The 19906-nt window shown below is 39.9% G+C and overlaps 1 protein-coding gene across 2 annotated transcripts in view; it reads right to left on the bottom strand.

Annotated features, from left to right (window-relative positions):
* The window catches only part of TESK2 (testis associated actin remodelling kinase 2), a 133850-nt gene that overhangs the window by 20805 nt on the left and 93139 nt on the right, over nt 1-19906 (bottom strand). For both annotated transcript variants that reach the window (XM_046009983.1, XM_046009992.1), the window contains one exon: nt 17501-17549. In XM_046009983.1, the coding sequence (XP_045865939.1) occupies nt 17501-17549 (49 nt within the window). The remainder of the gene's footprint in view (nt 1-17500; nt 17550-19906) is intronic.

Raw genomic sequence — 19906 nt, 5'->3', positions numbered from 1 at the left:
CTCATCAGCTACCTCAGTCTTCAGAGCTTAGACCAGGAAGTTTTGCCCAAGGAAAAAGGCCTTAAGCTGGTCTAAGACAAAGATTGAGCATGGTCTTCTACAGTGAAGAAACTATGCCAATTACAGCATTATGTTAAAAAAAAAAAAAAGTTCCCAGGTAATACACATACAGCAGAGGAAGGAGAAATATTCCAGCTATACTCTCCAAGTTTTCCATGTCTCAGTAAATGGCACCACCACCTACCTAGAAACTGGGCACCATCTGATTTCTCATTCTTCTTATCAAAGTCACAATCAAGACCTTGTGCTTCTATTTCCAAGACAGATTTTTACATAGACACTATCCCAGTCCAAACTACCCATATCTCTCATATAATCTCTAATATAAATTTCTCCTATGGTTGGTTTCCATGCCCCCACTTTTGCCCCTCAACAATCTATTCTCCCCAGAGCAGCTAAGCTGCTATGTTTTAAATGCAAATTGTATCATATACTCTCCTATCGAAAACCTTCAGGCTTCCTGCTGTATTTCAAATAAATTTCAAACTCCTTACCATGATGGCCTATAAGATCCTGCATGATCTAGCCTGTCTTTTTCCCCAAATTTTAACCTTCTTCTATCTGATCTTCATGAATACCTCCTTATCTCTTACATATTCTCGGGAAAGTATTTGATGACCTTACATACAAGATAAGTTAGTCAGGGGGCAGGGTTAGTCTAGGTGGCTTGTCGGTTAGCGTCAGACTCTTGATTTCAGCTCAAGTCACCATCTCAGGGTCATAAGATCTAGCCCCACATTGGGCTCCCTGCTTAGCATGGAGTATGGTTTAGAATCTCTCTCTCCCTCCGCTTCTGCCCCTCCTCCTGCTTGCTCTCTCTCAAAACAAATAAATAAAATCTTTAAAAAAATAAAAAAGGTAAGTTAGTATCAGCATATACACACTACACTGTCCTTATTTATCTCACTTGCCATGATAGATTAAAAATTTTTTCAGAAGTAAAAGTACATATTCATAGGGAAAACAATGCCCAAGTCTACGGAATAACAATACGACAGAATAGATCTGAAAGGCAATCCATTCTAAGCCCCGTATCAGACATTTTCCTTCTATAACATCCTTGCAAGTAGCCAAAGCAATCCATAATAGCTTCATCAAGAGAAACAGGTCATGAAGAGAATAAGAACCACACTAAATACAACTGCTTTCCTTAACTGTGGTGCCCTCAGTTAACAGCCCAGCCTCCCAACATCTGACAACACTGACTTCAGCGTTCCTAGCTTGATAGAAAGGCAGTGCCTGAAGAAGCCCAACTAGTTCTTCTAACCCAACATCTGTCCCCTCAATGACCTGCTACCTACTTCTTGCTAGTGGCAAACAAAACAGAAAATGGCCCCAGTCCTCACGGAAATATGGGAGAGAGAGAGAGAATAAATAAACGTTTATATAAATGCAGAATTACACGTTATATATGGATGTGCTACAATAAAAAAGAAAAGACTGCTAACAAAGAGAATCAGAAGCCAACTCACAATCTGGATGTGGGGAGGTCTTTAGGAAAAGCCACTCCAGTGAAGTAAAAATTTAAACTAAGGCTTAAAAATTGAGACGTTAAGTAGGTAAAAAGTGGGAGAATCACTTTCCAAATTTTGTCTAATTCTTGGGTTTCTTCTTACATAAAACAGCAGTAATAATGACTATATCTCAGAGGGTTGTCACATAAGGATGTAAAAAGAAAATACATATAATACTTAATATTCCAGAAATAACAGCTATTTCTTTAATGAGTATGTCTGATTTTATAATTTAAAAAAAGTTTTGGGGGCCACCTGGGTGGTTTAGTCAGTTGAGATTTGGCTCAGGTCATGATCTAAGGGTCCTAAGGGATCTAAGCCCCAAGTTGGGCTCCCTGCTAAGTATGGAATCTGCTTGAGTATTTTCTCTCTTTCCCTCTCCTACTGCCCCTCCCCTGCTTGCTCTTTCTCTCTCTCTCAAATAAATAAATAAATCTTTTTTTAAAAAAAGTTTTTTTTAAGTGTCCCGGGTACTACCAACTACAACAAATTATTGGTTTAAAAAAACTAAAACATTTTCTTATCCAAAACTTTAGTTGACTTATCAGGTAAGTAGTATGTCTATTATTTTATCTGTATTTTCAAAAGTCCAGTGCTCAGTTCTGTTCCTTCTGGGTGTACCAGAAATACATGTTTGACTGACTAGCTAATCTGGATGGAAAATAAGTTGTCGAGCAAATTAGTTACACAGTCAAAGTTATAATTAAATAATGCAAAAGTCATTTAGAAATTATTCCATTCATGAGACGAGAGTTCTAGCCATTCATACAGCCTCTAAAATACATTTTTAAATGTACTTTTTTTTTTTAAGATTTTATTTATTTATTTGACAGAGAGAGAGATCACAAGCAGGCAGAGAGGCAGGCAGAGAGAGAGGAGGAAGCAGGCTCCCTGCTGAGCAGAGAGCCTGATGCGGGGCTCAATCCCAGGACCCTGAGATCATGACCTGAGCTGAAGGCAGCGGCTTAATCCACTGAGCCACCCAGGTGCCCCTAAATGTACTTTTAAAAGAAATTTTTAAAAGAAAATTTGCTCCATTTTCTTTTTTAAGATGGCGTTAAATGTGCTTCCCTTTCTCCCAATTCAATCATTCAGTCAAGATCTATAAAGTGTCCTCTAACTACAAAGTACTGCTGGGGGATCAGGAATACACAGATGAGTAAAATCCTACCCTTATAGTAACCAGCAACTAATCGGTTTTATAAGGCACTTTCTTAGTTATATCATTTGAACCTTGAAACATGCTGAAACATTCTTCTTATCCTTTTAAAAAAATTTTTATAAGGAGGAAGTCAAGCCTAGAGAATTTAAATAATTTGCCTATGGTTACTCAACTAATAATGGCGGAGCCTGGATTTTTACCCAAGCTTTTTGACCCCAAAGCCTGGGTTTCTTCTACTCTGGAAGCTTACAGTTATATAGGGAAACCAAGCCAAAAAAAGCTTTAATACATGGCAGAATGTGTAATAAGAGAGGTACCCCCCAATATGTGTGTGTGTGTGTGTGTGTGTGTGTGTGTGTGTGTGTATAGAAGATCAATGGAATGGCCAAATTTGGCAAGGAGGGGGAAGCAACCAATGGCAAAGAATCAGAAAAGTTTTTATGGAGAAATAAGTGGACTTTGAGCCAAGTCTTGAAGGGAGAGAAGATTTCTATATGATAAAGGAAAAGAGTACATCCTAAGATAAAGAAATATGGATAAGGAGGCAAAAATCCACAGCCATGTTTAGTAAACACATGAAAACCAGTTTGTCTGAATGATAGAGTACTTGTTAAAGAAGACCGAGCAGAAAAAAGGCAGGATGATGCTAGAGTACAAATGACTAGGATACCGAGCTAAGAGTATCCTGGATTCCATGTTGTTGTTGTTTTTAAAAGATTTTATCTATCCTTTTGACAGAGAGAGAAAGAGAACAAGCAGGGGTAGCAGCAGAGGGAGAGGTTGAAAAGCAGGCTCCCGGCTGACCAGGGAGCCCAATGTGGAGCTCAATCCTAGGACCCTGGGATCATGACCCAAGCCAAAGGCAGGTGCTCAACCAACTAAGCCACCCAGGCACCCCCTGAATTACATGTTTTAGCCCTAGCTGTTCAGAGGATAACCTATGCACTTTATAAATTAATAATGTTTTTAAATACAGATGCCTGGGCCTCTCCCAAGACTTTAATTCAATGGGTCTTGTGGGAGGTCCTGGCATCTGCACTTTCTAAAAAGCTCCTAAACAATTCTGGTAAGCAGCTAAGGTTATAAAACCCATCAATGAAGAAATCATTGAAGGTTTTGAGCCAGAAAATGCCACTGATTATTCACAACAAAAATGATAAGCAGCTATCATTTCTCAGGCACTATACTAGGACCCAACTGATATCAACATAAACAGAATGGTCCTTGCCCTTAAGGAATTTATAACCTACATATACAAACAGTGAATAAAAATCAGTGATAAATACTATTGTAATATGGAATTAAATAGGAGGGGTACCTAACCTTAGGATATCAGAAAGGGCTTCCAAGAGAAAATAAGTAGGAGTTGGCCAGGCCAATGGGAGATGGAGAGGTTGTGTTCTAGGCAGAGAGAAGAGCTGGTACATAGACCCAGAAGTAGAAAGGGTCACATCCATTTGTGGAACTGAAAGGTTCAGTATAACTGTGGTACACAACTGAGATAGCAGCAAAGTCAGAGAAGTGAGCAATGAAGCCACACAGACAAGCAAGCACTAGTTAAGATCAGATGTTTTGACTTGACCCTGAGGGCAATGAAGAGCCACAGAAGGGTTGATGTAAGGAGAAACAAAATTAGATTTGTATCAAACACTGTGCTCCAAAAACAACAACAACAACCCACTGTGTTTATGTTCATCAACAGATGAGTGGATAAGTAAAATGTGGTATGTATTTACGATGGAGTACTTTTCAACCTTAAAAAGGAGGGCAATCCTGTCACATGTTACAACACGATGAACCTTTAGGACATTGTGCTAAGTGAAATAAGCCTCTCACAAAAAGATAAAATGCTGTATGATTTCACTTCTTTGAGGTACCTGGAGCAGTCAAAATCATAGAAACAGAAACTAAAAGATGAAAAAGATCTGGAGCTCCGTTGCACAACGTAAACATATTTAATATTAACTACTGAACTGTACACTTAAAAATGGCTAAGATGGTTAAAATATAGATTTGTACTTTAAAAGGACCACTTGGGGGCGCCTGGGTGGCTCAGTGGGTTAAGCCGCTGCCTTCAGCTCGGGTCATGATCTGGGGGTCCTGGGATCGAGTCCCGCATCGGGCTCTCTGCTCAGCAGGGAGCCTGCTTCCCTCTCTCTCTCTCTGCCTGCCTCTCTGCCTACTTGTGATCTGTGTCTGTCAAATAAATAAATAAAATCTTTAAAAAAAAAAATAAAAAAAATAAAAGGACCACTTGGCTGGCAACATGGGTAGTATGGATTTAAGGGGAGAAGAAGACTGATAGACTAGTTAAAAGGTTATTGCAAGATGGTGGCAGAAGGAACTGGTGCAAGGTGAATGGATTCGAGATAAGAAGAAGGTAAAGTGGACAGAACATGGTGATTGATCAGACACAGAAAGTGGGAGAGATTGGGAATGAAGGAAAAGAGAACAATCAGCTAAACAGTAGAAAAGCTAAGCACAGTCATACTTTTCTAAGTTATTACTTTAACATTTATTAAGCAGCTACTTGAGTTACACATTGTTCTGCCACCTTCATAGACTAGGTTCTCTTTCTGCTTAATTATTTGTTGAGTAGAAAATAAACATAAACAATTACTATAGGAAGGTGAAATGCTATAATGAGCGTGTTAAGGAAAGAAATGCTTATGATTCTCTTTGGAAATCACTGATATAAGAACTTACTATAAGCAAATAATGGTGACCATGATAACAAGAAAAGACCAACATAAAGAATAAGTAAACACAGAAAGTGCAGACAGCAATGATGTATCTGGTGTAGGAATGCTGAAATGCCCTTGAGTAGCAGGAATGTATGAAAGGTAAACTGGGAGACCACCCTCCTTCCACTATCCTTCCATTCTTCTACAGGATCCAAAGTAGGAACAGCTAGCTCTCAAGGGCCTACACAAACCCACTTCCTGTGAATGATACCACTTAACAAGCTAAGAAAAGCACACTTGTCAAAACTTCTGTTAGAAACTGGTTTAGAAGGGGCACTTGGGTAGCTGGATAGCTGAGTCTGCCTTCAGCTCAGGTCACGATCCCAGGGTCCTGGGATTGAGTTCCGCATCCGGCTCCCTGCTCAGTGAGATGCCCGCTTCTCCTTCTCCCACTCCCTCGTTTGTGTTCCCTCTCTTGTTGTGTGTCTCTCTGTCAAATAAATAAAATCTTTAAAAAAAGAAAGAAAGAAAGAAAAAGAAACTGGTTTAGAGTAAACTCAAAAAGACCTCTATGAATTCAGTTGCCACGCTAGTATCATAGTCATAGAGAGGATTAGGAGAAAGATTAGCTAGAAATCCCCTAAAGTATTTTTTCTAAATCCTCCTGCTGTCCTATCACTACCAACACTGAGAAAAGATGCAAAAGATGCATCAGATGGATGGCCAAAACCACCTTGAAAGAGGCAAATGTCTTTGTGGCAACCAGATTAACTGCTGTAAATTCAAGTGTGGGAAGCAGTATTCATTCATTCATTCATCCATTTATCCATTCACCCAACTAGTATTTACTGCATGCTTTTATGCGACAGTTGCTGAAGACTTAATAGTAACAAAATCACCAAGTCCAAGGAGCTTAAAGTCTAGTAAACACAGGATTATAGTCAGCCAGAACTTGATTTCAAATTCCAGCTCCATTACTTAGCTAAAAAGACCTTAAATTAATTTCTTTCTCAGCCTCCAGATTCTTCATCTATAAAACGGGGGAAACACTACCTATTTCATGGTATTGTGTGATGACTAGACAATAGAAAGAGAGAGGGAGGGAGGGAGAAAGGGGAAAAAAATTAGCAAGGTATGGCACACAGAAAACATTTAGTTAAAAAAACAGGAGGCGCCTGGGGGCACCTGGATGGTTTCGTTGGTTGAGTATCTGTCTTCAGCTCAGGTCATGATCCCAGGGTCCTGGGATAGAGCCCCACATCGGGCTCCCTGCTCCTCAGGAGGCCTGCTTCTCCCTCTCCCTCTCCCACTGCTTGTGTTCCCTCTCTCGCTATGACTCTCTTAGTCAAATAAATAAAAATCTAAACAAAACAAAACAAAACAAAAAATCCAACAGGAGGTGTCTGGCTGGCTCAGTTGGTAGAACATGTGACTTTTGATCTCAGGATCATGAGTTTGACCCCCATCCTGGGTGTAGAGATGGAAAGAAGGAAGGAGAGAAGGAAGGTAGGAAGGGAGGGAAGGAGGGAGGAAGGAAGGAAGGAATTAATTAACTTAATTAATGATTTTTTCACTGTTATTACTCAGGAAGTAATACAGCAGTTGAAAAATGCCTCCTTCCAAATCAATGATATGTTTTCTTTTGGACAGAGAGAGATCACAAGGAGGCAGAGAGGCAGGCAGAGAGAGAAGGGGGGGAAGCAGGCTCCCCGCTGAGCAGAGAGCCCGATGTGGGACTCGATCCCAGGACCCTGAGATCACAACCTGGGTTGAAGGCAGCAGCTTAACCCACTGAGCCACCCAGGCGCCCCATCAATGATATGTTTTCTAATGAAAAAAACTGATAAACAGGATCTGAACAAGTAAGGTATCATCATTCAGAGTACTCTTTGGAATCCCCATGATCTATGAAGTTATCTCCACTGGTTTGTCCAATAAATATTTCAAACTCAACCTGTTCAAAACTGACCTCTCAGTCCTCTCCCATCTTATACATCCTGTAGTCTTTCCCATCTTGATTAATAGCAACTCTATCCTTCAGGTGTCCTGACCAAAAACCTCGGAGTTAACCTTGACTCCTTTTATCTTCTCACACTCCACATTTAATGCATTAAGAAAGACTAGTTTACTCTCAAAATTGATCCAGAATCGGGGCGCCTGGGTGGCTCAGTGGGTTAAAGCCTCTGCCTTTGACTCAGGTCATGATCCCAGGGTCCTGGGATCGAGCCCCGCATTGGGCTCTCTGCTCAGCAGGGAGCCTGCTTCCTCCTCTCTCTCTCTGCCTGCCTCTCTGCCTACTTGTAATTTCTGTCTGTCAAATAAATAAATAAAACCTTTAAAAAAAATTGATACAGAATCACCAGCAGCACTCTGGTCCGAGTTACCATTATCTCTCAGCCTTTTTGCATAGTCTTTATTTATTGCACAGACTCAACTGCAACTGTCTCTCAACTAGTCCTCTTGCTTTCACCCTTGCCTCCTTTTCAGTCTATCCAACTCACAGTAGCCAGAGTTATCTTTTTAAAAAGATAAGTCACATCATGTCATAGCCCTACTCAAAAAACCCCAAAGACTTCACAATTCAGCCTGAGTAAAAGCTGAAGCTCTTACAACGGTCTATAAGACTGTGTGATCTGGCCCGCATTTCCTCTCTGCCCCCCATCTACTACCTTTTTTGCTCTCACCACTGCAGCCACATCACCCTCCTTGGAGTTCTTAACCACTCCAGGAACATTTCTGCCTCCATGTCTTTGGACTTGCTGTTCCCTACTTCCTAGAACACTCTTTCCCCAGATACTCATATAGTGAGTTCCTTACCTCCTTAATTTTTGCTTCTTCTGTGAGAACTTCTCTGTCCACACACTGAAATTGCAAACTCCACACACTTGAACCACATATATTACAATTTGGTTCCTATGTAGCCTAACTCTCCTACCCACCCCTCTGCTGATTACAATGTAAGTTTCAGAGGGCAGAGATTTTTTTTTTTAAATATTTTATTTATTTATTTGACAGAGAGAGAGCACAATAGAGAGGCAGGCAGAGAGAGAGAGAGAGAGAGAGGGAAGCAGGCTCTCTGCCGAGCAGAGAGCCCGATGTGGGGCTCGATCCCAGGACCCTGAGATCATGACCTGAGCCGAAGGCAGCAGCTTAACCTACTGAGCCACCCAGGCACCCCAGGGCAGAGATTTTTATTTGTTTATTATTATATTCCCAATGCCTAGCACAGTGCTAGATACATAGTGGAAGCTCAATAAATATTTTTTGAATGAGTAAATGAGCCAGAAGCAAGCTAGAAAGTCAGGGGAAAACTGCTTTAAGAATAAGGTAAACTAAATGAACTCTTCTATTATTTGTGGGTTAGAGTGCCAACCTCAAATTCTTGTTTCTCTAAATGTCATAGGGAGTTACTAAATATAAGAGCAGAAAACATGTACCACAATTTATTTAGAAATATTTTTTTAAGATTTTATTTATTTATTTGACAGACAGAGATCACAAGTAGGCAGAGAGGCAGGCAGAGAGAGAGGAGGAAGCAGGCTCCCTGCCGAGCAGAGAGCCCGATGCGGGGCTCGATCCCAGGACCCTGGGATCATGACCTGAGCTGAAGGCAGAGGCTTTAACCCACTGAGCCACCCAGGCGCCCCCAGAAATATTTTTATTACTAAATGACCAAACCAAAAAATTAAATACTTTTTCAAAAGTAAAGATGCCACCAGGTGTTTATAGGAATGTTTTTAGCTCTTTTTATAAGTATAAATGAAATAAACTTCTAATTGTGAAAAGACTTGAGATGTGACACTTCACACTATTTCTGACTCAAGCTCTTTCCACTGGGGCTAATTCAGTTTTCTGAGAGCTGGGTCTACACTAAACAACCAACTATAAACATCCTAAACATATACTATGGGCCCAACCACACAAGGTATTATCCTTGGCCTTATTTGGGAGACTGAGCTCCATTAGAGAGCCTTGGATTTGACATAACTTGAAAAGTGGGAGGAAGAAGAAAGGTAAGGGCATCCTAGGTCCTAGAAAGCACATCTAAGGCCAGCATGTGTAGAAGACAGCACAAAGACCCACCTAACTAAAGGGAGAGATATATATTCTGAAATCAAATAGAGTTTAGAATGCTAAATGGAAGTTTTTAAGAATTTTTTAAAAGATTTATTTTATTTTTGCGGGGGGTGGAAAGAGAAAGAAGTAGGTGCAGACAGGGGGAGAGAGGCAAAGGGAGAAAGAAATTCAAGCCGACTCCATGTTAAGCACGGAGTGCCACACAGGGTTCAATCTTACAACCTTGAGATCATGACCTGAGTAAAACCAAGAGTCAGATGACCAACCAAATATGCCATCCAGGAGCCCCTAAACAGAAGTTTTTAAACAGAAGCATCACATTATCAAAGTGTGCCTAATGGATTATTTGAGTAGTGATATAGCAAACTAAAACAAAGAAAGATTAGAGACAGGAAAATTAGCCAAAGTCTTTGTAGGAATCTAGACATAGAATAACATTATGGCAAGAATGCAGAGAAAGAAGAATCAGAAAGATATCCCAAAGAAAATAGAAGGATTGGGAACTGATTAAATTCAAGAGATGGGAAAATGTAAAAACCAATTCTGTAATTCTTATTTGGAGGAATAAGTATTCTAAAATAGAAAATGGTAAGTTCTGGGGTGCCTGGGGGGCTCAGTGGGTTAAAGTCTCTGCCTTTGGCTTGGGTCGTGATCCCGGATGGGATCAAGGCCTGCATTGGGCTCTCTGCTCAGTGGGGAGCCTGCTTCCTCCTCTCTCTGCCTGCCTCTCTGCCTACTTGTGATCTCTATCTGTTAAATAAATAAATAAAATCTTTTAAAAAAATTTTTTTTAGATTTTTTTTTTTTTAATTTGTCAGAGAGAGAGCACGCAAGCGAGCATAGGCAGAGTGGCAGGCAGAGGCAGAAGGAGAAGCAGGCTCCCCACCAAGCAAGGAGCCCGATGTGGGACTTGATCCCAGGACGCTGAGATCATGACCTGAGCTGAAGGCAGCTGTTTAACCAACTGAGCCACCCAGGCGTCCCTAAATAAATAAAATCTTAAAAAAAAAAAAAAAGAAAGAAAATGGTAAGATTGAAAAGAGTGACCTAACTGAGCTATGCTATATTTGAAATATTAGTAAAGTAACTGAGTGGAAAATAGGAGATGACAGAAAAAAAGAATATGAACTACAATGAGTAACAACTATTAATATATATGGAGATGTAAGAGTTAATATCATGGAGTCATGGCTGGATATTTAAAAATAGCTTTTAAGGAAGAACATAGTAAGAAATTTCTTACTACCCCAGTAACTAAATACTGAGTTCATGAAAGACATTGCAGTTGAGTAAAAACGGTCAGTGATATATAGTCTAATAATTCCTCTCCCTGTGAATCAGAACTGACCAAGAGAATGAGCATAAGTGATGTTCTGAAACTTCAAAGGTAAGTCATAAGAAGTCTTTCAGTTCCCACTTGGGTAGCCTATACCTCTCTCCAGTCACCATATACAAAGTCCAACTATCCTGAGATCACCACGCTATAGGACCCTCAAGACATATGGAGATGACCTAGAGAATGAGACACCACGCAGTGAGAGAGAGGCGCCAAGCCACCCTCATTCACCATGGCACCAGGCATGCGAATGCAGCAGCCGTCCTGGAAGTGGGTCCTCTAGCTGACACATATGGATCAGAGACCCAGGAAAGCCCTTCCAAATTCCAGACCTACAAAATCACAAGCAAAATAAAATGATTGTTTTAAATCACTAAATTTTAGGGTAGTTTGTTATACAGCAATAAATAGGGGAATAGGTTTCTTTTTATCCTGATAAGCCCAGAGCCTAGCAGATTGCCTAGCCTACAGCAGATTCACTCAAAATGGTATATGTAAAGTGATTCTCTCTCTTCCCTTGCAGATGCTAATTCACAGCCTGTCATTTCTCCAATCCTCACCATTCCTTTAGAAGTCTTGAGTCACGGGGGCAATCATTGTTGGTACATCTGGAGTGTCCTTTTCACTATTATGTGATAGAACTAGTCTCCTCAAAGCCACCCCATGCTTGAAAGATAGGTATGGCTGTGCTGCAAAAGTTAACCCAAGGCAGGCCCCAGACAATACTGCTTCTGGCTCAAGGTAAATAAGGCCAAGAGAATACTCTGTACTGGGTCACAAGAAGCAAAAAAGGAAGCAGGCACAACTAACAGCAATATCACAGCACACCAAGAAACTAGAATCGGGGTCTGGCTGCTCATTTTTATAAATAATGCATGAGTCTGGTCACTGAACCAACAGAGTTTCCTTTCATTATAAGCTCTCTGATTATATAAGGCTTCTTATAAGTCTGACAAAAAACCAACTCAGAAACAACACGTATCAACCCACATAAACCAGGAATTTCCCAAGTAACTATTCCTTAAAAAACCAAGAAGGTGTACAGTGGGGGTGGAAACAGTGAGTGAGAAGAGGATGAGGGCTATGTGAATAAAAAGTTCTTTTCAGCCACCTGCAGGGCTGATCTATTCCCTCATGAGCTAAGAGTGTTTCTTGTACTACCAAGTACCTGCCTGACTGAAGTGACTTTGCTGTAAACAGAATGAATGACCTCACTGCTGTGTCTATAGCTAAGTGATTCTTACTGGAATGGTGGGGAAAAAAAGCATAGTTTCTCCATGGTAGAGAAGGCAAGAGAGACCTCAAAACATCTGCCAAGCAATTCTTTTGCTGACTCTTTGACCAGAGAGTATTGTCACTTGAGATCCCTACCCAACAACCTTATATCCCACTCATTTCCCAAATTTCTTCTAGGCACTGAAAGGTTCTGCACAGAGAGGATCCCTGAACTATTTGATTATGAGGATATTTCGCTCTTTGTGCCTTTCTTAACAAGCTTAAAAAGAAGACATGATGAGGGGCGCCTGGGTGGCTCAGTGGGTTAAAGCCTCTGCCTTCGGCTCAGGTCATGATCCCAGGGTCCTGGGATCGAGCCCCGCATTGGGCTCTCCGCTCTGCGGGGAGCCTGCTTCCTCCTCTCTCTCTCTCTGCCCGCCTCTCTGCCTACTTGTGATCTGTCTGTCAAACAAATAAATAAAATCTTTAAGAAAAAAAAGAAGACATGATGAGATGACACATAATCTGTCTCAAAGCATCTTTCTCTCTTGTCTTTGACAACACTCCACACCTCCATCTTGGATATGGAAGAGAAAACATACAGCATGTTAAGTTGGTGGCAGCTACTTTTTGAGTAAAATGACAGCCATCTTAGGATAAAGTTGACAATGTAAAGACAGACCAAAGAGATGGAAAGACATGGGGTCTCTGAATAATATCTATTTAGCTGCTGAATTAAAGCAACCTTAACCTAATAAGTTACCAGAATTCCAGTTATATTAGTCATTTTGTTGTTTAAGGTCTTTTGACTATTCTCTGTTACTTGCAACTAAACACATTCTCATATATCCAATAACCAGGAAGTATCTTTTTCTAAGTAACCCAAAATATAAAAATAGTCAAAATCAAATTCTACAAATACTACACATGCTATACATATAAGAATCTGTGGGGAATATATATAAGAGCTTATTAGCACTGTGGGGAATACATAAGTCAATTAAGGACAGTATGTTATAATGGAAAGGGTATAGACTTGGAAGTCAAATGAATCTGGATCCAAATCCTTCTTTGGAAATTCCCTTAATTTTTCTAAGCATAGATTTCTCATCTACAAAATGGAGAAAATATGATTACAGAATTGTGAGAATTAGAGTTAATATATAAAGCACCAAGCATAGCACTTAGCCCACAGTAGGTATTTAATAACTAACTGGTAGCTATGATTTTTATAATGGTAGAAAGTCTTTGCCTTCAAGTAGGGTAGAAAAGACAAATAATTATGATTTTTTAATTGGGATATTTATAGGATATGGGAGATTGCAACAGTGGTTCCGATTCTTCACCCCTTATGGAATTGATGCCCTTTGACATACAACTTTGCAGTATGCTCCCAATGTGGACTCAGATGTGTGACTTTTTTTGTCCAGTGGAGATGCTTGGCAAGCAAATGTGAATATAAGCAGCGTCATGTAAAGCACTTGTGCAAATGGCTGGCCTACTCTTGCTGTTCCGGTGTCATCACATCCAGGCTAGTCTGCTGATCGCAGAAGGGTCAGAAGCAGCTGAAGCAAGGCTATCACAGCAAAGCCCAACCTAGATCAGACTACAAGTTGACCTGCCAAGATGCTTGAGTGAGCCCAAGTGAGACTAGCAGAGCTGCCCAGCTGAGCTCAGCTCAGCTCAGCCCTGCAGGTATACAAGAAATAAATGTTTATTATTGTATGCTTTTGAGGTTTTGTGGTTGGACAGTACATAGCAATCGCTAACTAATATATAGGGTTATATTTTCTGTCTTTAAAAACTGAAGATTTTCACTTCCTTGATACTCTTGACCAAATGAAAGACAACGTTAGGGTTTCCTGATTCAAAAACACACTTATGGAGCATTTCTACTGGATACAATATAGATTCTTAACTCAACTTATAAACTTAAAAGGTTTTATTTGATCTTTTATTAAACTGTTTTCTCTTTAACAAATAACTCATTTGCTTAAAAACTCAGAAGTCGGGGCACCTGGGTGGCTCAGTGGGTTAAAGCCTCTGCCTTTGGCTCAGGTCACGATCCCAGGGTACTGGGATCGAGCCCCGAATCAGGCTCCCTGCCAAGGAGCCTGATTCCTTCTCTCTGCCTACCTCTCTGCCTCTGTCAAAAAAATAAATAAAATCTTTAAAAAAAAAAAACAAACAAAACCTCAGAAGTCTATACTTAACTACTAGTAAAACTATCTGTAGTAGTTAGTAGTACCTAACTGTCTGACTGTTTCAAGTTCAATTAATGTCTACAATTTCATTATTTTTTAAAAGACTTTATTTACTTATTTGAGAGAGAGAGAGTATGCACACAAGCAGGGGGGTGGGGTAGAAGGAGAAACAGACTCCCAGCTAAGCAAGCAGACAGACAAACATAAACCACTGAACACACCGGCCTTTTCCCCCCAAATTCAAAGCACTGCTCATCCCAAGGCCTGTGTGTAGAGCACATGTGATACAAAGGCTTGGAGGACAGAGGCTTGATCCCATGACCCCAGGATCACAACATAAGCCGAAGGCAGACATTTAACTGACTGAGCCACCCAGGCACCCTAAAGCCTACAATTCTTTTTTAAAGATTTTATTTATTTATTTGAAATAGAGAGAGAGAGAGAGTGCACAAGTGGGGGGGGGGATGCACAGAGGGAGAGGGAGAAGCAAGCTCCCCACTGAGCAGGGAGCCTCATGTGGGGCTCAATCCCAGGACACTGGGATCATGACCTGAGCTAAAAGCAGACACTTAACTGACTGAGTCACCCAGGTGCCCCCAATGTCTATAATTTTAAAGAAGACTCACGGAAATGGTTCAAGCCCAGAAAAGTCCAGATCACTACTGTACCTGAGAAATACTATTCCTAATACTATCAGTACTTTATAGGCACTAACAAGAGCTTTGTTTGTCTGCTGTAATTATTGACAAAGTATTTTAAGAGAAATAAGAAATAGTATTCACATTATTATAAAGAGCAGCATTCTACCAGTCAGAAAAATCTACTAAATGTCATCTAAGTTCCCAGTGCTACGCTAGATGTTATTAGTAATTTATTTTTATAATCCTTACTGAAACCAACAGCTGTGCTGCCAAGTCAAATTATGGGATATACACAGGATTCCCCAGAGATCTATGCCATGATGGCCTTTGCTGATCCCCTTCTGAAAATAACCATAAGCATTTGAATATCTGGGCTGCATGACCATCAGCCTATTAACATCGTAATAAAAATTATTTATGTTATGAGCTATGCCAATATCCATCAACGATACTGGAAATACACACTCTTTCACAAAATAGGCACTATATTTTATATATGGCTATGAATAAGATAACAACAGAAAATATTATTTAAGTGCAACATGGACAAAGAATGCTGCATTAAGATCATTCAATTCTGCCACTTCCATTACACCCTAAATCTGAATCTGTAACACGATTACAGATTTTAAAGCATTTTCTTCTTTGTCAGCAAAACCAACATAGGAGCCCTTCCAATAAACTTACATTTCAGAGAACAATGATATAACAAAGGAATATAACAAATATTTTTAAAATTATTAGTGTCAGAGCTCTGGCAGATAGAAGGCTTGAGAGAAGGAGAGAGTTTTGTCTTTGAAGAATTTATAGACTCACTTCTGAGAAAAGAAATACACAGAAAATGTCTTTTTGATCTGGAATGCTGGTTATGGGTGTGTTCATTTGTAAAAATTTAGTGAGCTATACACGTATCATATATGTGCTTTTTTTATGTCATACTTCAATAAAAAGTTTTTTAAAATTTTAATAACATTAACAGCAGTACTGAAAAGCAGTATTAAATACCAAATGAAAAATATTGGCAATTCAAGGAATTCAGGAAGGACAAGTCAATGTTAATAACAAAAGCTGTAATAGTTAAAATGTATTAATGAATTACTATATGCCAGGCACTGTGCCAAACAAGCATTTTACAAAATCCCTGTGAAATCATCATTTTATCAGCAAGATCTGCCATAATTACTTACTCTCTCCTCCTTGAAACTCCTTCCTTTCCATTCCAGGCCAATACAATTCTCCTGGTTTTTTTCCTAACTCACTAGCCACTCCCTCTCAAAATGCCTTTCTCCTTTGGCTTTTAAAATTGAAATACCCTAGAGCTCAGACACTGGTCCTCTTCTCTCTCTAGACTCCCTGGGGCAGATACTATTATTATTATTCCCATTTTATAGACGACAACACTGAGACACAGAGAAATGCAAACCTAGGCAACCAAGATATGAGAGGTCATGTTCTTAACTACCTCATTATTCTGCCTTCTTTGACCTTCCATAAAAGAGGCAGGACAGAGGGTGCCTGGGTGGCTGGGTGGGTTAAGCCTCCTCTTCAGCTCAGGTCATGGTCTCAGGGTCCTGGGATGGAGCCCCGCATTGGGCTTTCTGGTCAGCAGGGAGCTTGCTTCCCCCCTCTCTCTTTGCCTGCCTACTTGTGATATCTCTCTCTCTCTCACATAAATAAGTAAAATCTTTTAAATAAAATCTTAAAAAAAAAAAAAAAGAGGCAGGACAGAGCTACACACATTCCACATTCTGATGCCCTCAGTAACTAAGAAAAGAGACAAAGAGTGAGGCACATAGGACCTTCCATGATCAGATATTAAGGACTAAAACAAGGTACCAAGCCAGCAGGAAATGAACATTCACAATTCTGTAGAACAGTTTTCCTTCCTACGTTTCTTCACTTTGCATTTTGGTACTTAATTCCCAAGGAAAATTGTGAACACTTTCTAGCACGTAGATTCTCAAATCTAGGTGCTCATTTGAATAATCTGGGGAGCTTTTAAAAATGCATATGGACCCAATGAAAACCTACCAAATCTAGATTTCAGGGATCTGTGTTTCTAAGAAGCACCCAAGCAAATTCTGAAGCTGACAGCTCAGTACCTGAATTTAGGAAGCCTTTGTTCTAGAGAGGATTCTCTGTCTTCAGAGGCTAAGTAGTGACTGTCACATATTACCTGCTTAGAAGAGGCTGAAAATGAAATGAGACTGGAGAGGTAAACTAATTCCAATTAGTAATAACCAATCAGGACACTACAGCAGTGACAGTGGAATTCTAGACCAGGACACCAAACGTTTATGTTTGTTGCCATGAAAGAGTCTACAGCCAAGTGATGCCATCTCTTAGCCTAGGAAGGGGTCATCCAGGCAGCAAGAATAAATATAATATTTGAGCACTCATATTCTCAGAGTATTCATGAAGTATTATGAGGGAATCCAAGAATATTAAGAAATACGGCCATTGTCCCCAGGCAAGAGAAGAAAACATTGTTAACACTGCTATTTTTGCATAAATATCAATGCATTATACAAACACCAATCACTATGGAACCCAAAATGCTGAAACTAAGGCAGAGAAGCCACTTCAATAGGCTTACTTAAGTCTTACCTCTGTAAGCGCATGCAATTGTCCTTGATGTACACACACACCCATGAACCTATGAAACAAAACACATTTTTTTAAACAAATGAAAATACCACAACTGCCATATTGAGAAACTAGTTTAGTTACTCATGCATTAGAAACAATCCAACACCTATGAAGTCTCCTGGGTTCCTGTACAACCCTGTAGCCTCTCTAACTTTGATACCAGGCTGGTAAAATTCTAAGTTTACCATGAAACATCTGGTTGTGGCAAGATCTAGTGGTAAAAAACAACTGTGGAAGAGAGAAAGGAGTAAGCCTTAAAAGTAGCATGGTAAAGGGGCGCCTGGGTGGTTCAGTGGGTTAAGCTGCTGCCTTCGGCTTGGGTCATGAACTCAGGGTCCTCAGATCCAGCCCCACATCTGGCTCTCTGTTCTGCAGAAAGCCTGCTTCCCTCTCTCTCTCTCTCTGCCTGCCTCTCTGTCTACTTGTGATCTCTCTCTGTCAAATAAATAAATAAAATCTTTTTTTAAAAAAAATGTAGAATGGTGGGGTGCCTGGGTGGCTCAGTGGATTAAGCCGCTGCCTTCGGCTCAGGTCATGATCTCGGGGTCCTGGGATCGAGCCCCGCATAGGGCTCTCTGCTCCGTAGGGAGCCTGCTTCCTCCTCTCTCTCTGCCTGCCTCTCTGCCTACTTGTGATCTCTCTCTCTGTCAAATAAATAAATAAAATCTTAAAAAAAAAAAAGTAGAATGGTATATTAGAAAAGGCACCAAAGCACCAAACTGGAAGTAAGGAGACTTGATGTTGGTTTCAGGTCCACTACCATCTAGCTACATGCTCACCAAAATTTAAAAAAAAATTTTTTTTTTAAAAAGAGAGAGAGAGAGAGACACTAACACTATCTGAAGTTCAGTTTCCTCATGTAGAAAGTAAGCAGGTTGGACTAGCCAATCTGAAGGTCTATAATTTACAAACTAGTAACTATGAGAGAGAGGGGGAAAAAAGTACCCATCTGCTGGAAGACAAAGGACTAACTTCCTTTACATTAAAAGAACTCCTCCAAATATGTGTAAAAAAGAAGAAGAAGAAGAAGAAGAAGAAGAAGAAGAAGAAGAAGAAGAAGCAGCAGCAGCAGCAGCAGCAGCAGCAGCAGCAGCAGCAGCAGCAGCAGCAAAGGTGTCTTGTTGGCTCAGTTAAGCATCTGCCTTTGGCTCAGGTCAGGATCCCAGGGTCCTGGAATCAAGCCCCAAGTAGGGCTCCCTGCTCAGCAGGGAGCATGCTTATCCCTCTCCCCCCCTACTCATGCTCACTCTCTCTCTCTCAAATAAATAAAATCTTGAAAAAGAAAAGGAAACAAAAAAAAAATGCATGTAATTCACAGAAAAGTAAAATGTCTAATTAAAAATATCAAAATGCTCTAATTCACTCATAATAGAAGAAATGCACATTAAAAGAAGATATTGTTTTTTAAAATCTATCAAATGAACAAAGATTAAGATTGATCATGCTCAGTGTTGTCCAGAAGGCGAGAAAACAGGAAGAAGAAACACTGTTAAGTTCTTCGCACAATTTTTTCAAAGGGTAATTGATTATATCTAGCAAACATTTTAATAGCGCCAACAGTTCCACTTCTCAGAATTTATGTTACAAATATACTCAACTGGGTACATATAAAAGGACATTTACTTTACCACTGTATATCAAATACCTGCCAATAGAAGACTAAATATTTATAGTATATTCACAGATTGGAATACTATACAGCCATTTAAAAGGAATAGAGTAGATCTTTATGCACTGATATGGGAAGATATCCAAAATATACTGTTAAATAAAAATAGTGAGCTACAAATCCCATTTATATTTTTTTAAAGATTTTATTTATTTATTTGACAGACAGAGATCATGAATAGGCAGAGAGGCAGGCAGAGAGAGAGAGGAGAAAGCTCCCTGCTGAGCAGAGAGCCCGATGTGGGGCTCGATCCCAGGACCCTGGGATCATGACCTGAGTCGAAGGCAGAGGCTTTAACCCACTGAGCCACCCAGGCACCCCCCCATTTATATTTTTAAAAGCCTGGATATTAACAGAAAATGTCCAGGAAGCACTAATAATAATATATGATGTCATATGTGGAATCTACAAAAAAAAACAAGATAAAAACAGACTCATAAATACAGAGAACAAATTGGTGGTGGTTGTGGGAGAAGCGGGACAGAGATGGGAGAGACAGCTGAAGGGAATGAAGAGGTACAAACTTTCAGTTACAAATAAGTCATGGGAATGTAAAGTACAACACAGAGAATATGGTCAATAATATCAAAATAATTTTGCATAGTGACAAATGATAACTACACTTATGATAAGCATTTCATAATATATATAAATGTTGAATCACTATGTTGTATGCCTGAAACTGATATATTGTA

This window comes from Meles meles, chromosome 1 (assembly GCF_922984935.1).
Source record: "Meles meles chromosome 1, mMelMel3.1 paternal haplotype, whole genome shotgun sequence".
NCBI classification, from domain to species: Eukaryota; Metazoa; Chordata; class Mammalia; order Carnivora; family Mustelidae; genus Meles; species Meles meles.
This window is presented reverse-complemented; position numbering and strand designations above follow the sequence as displayed.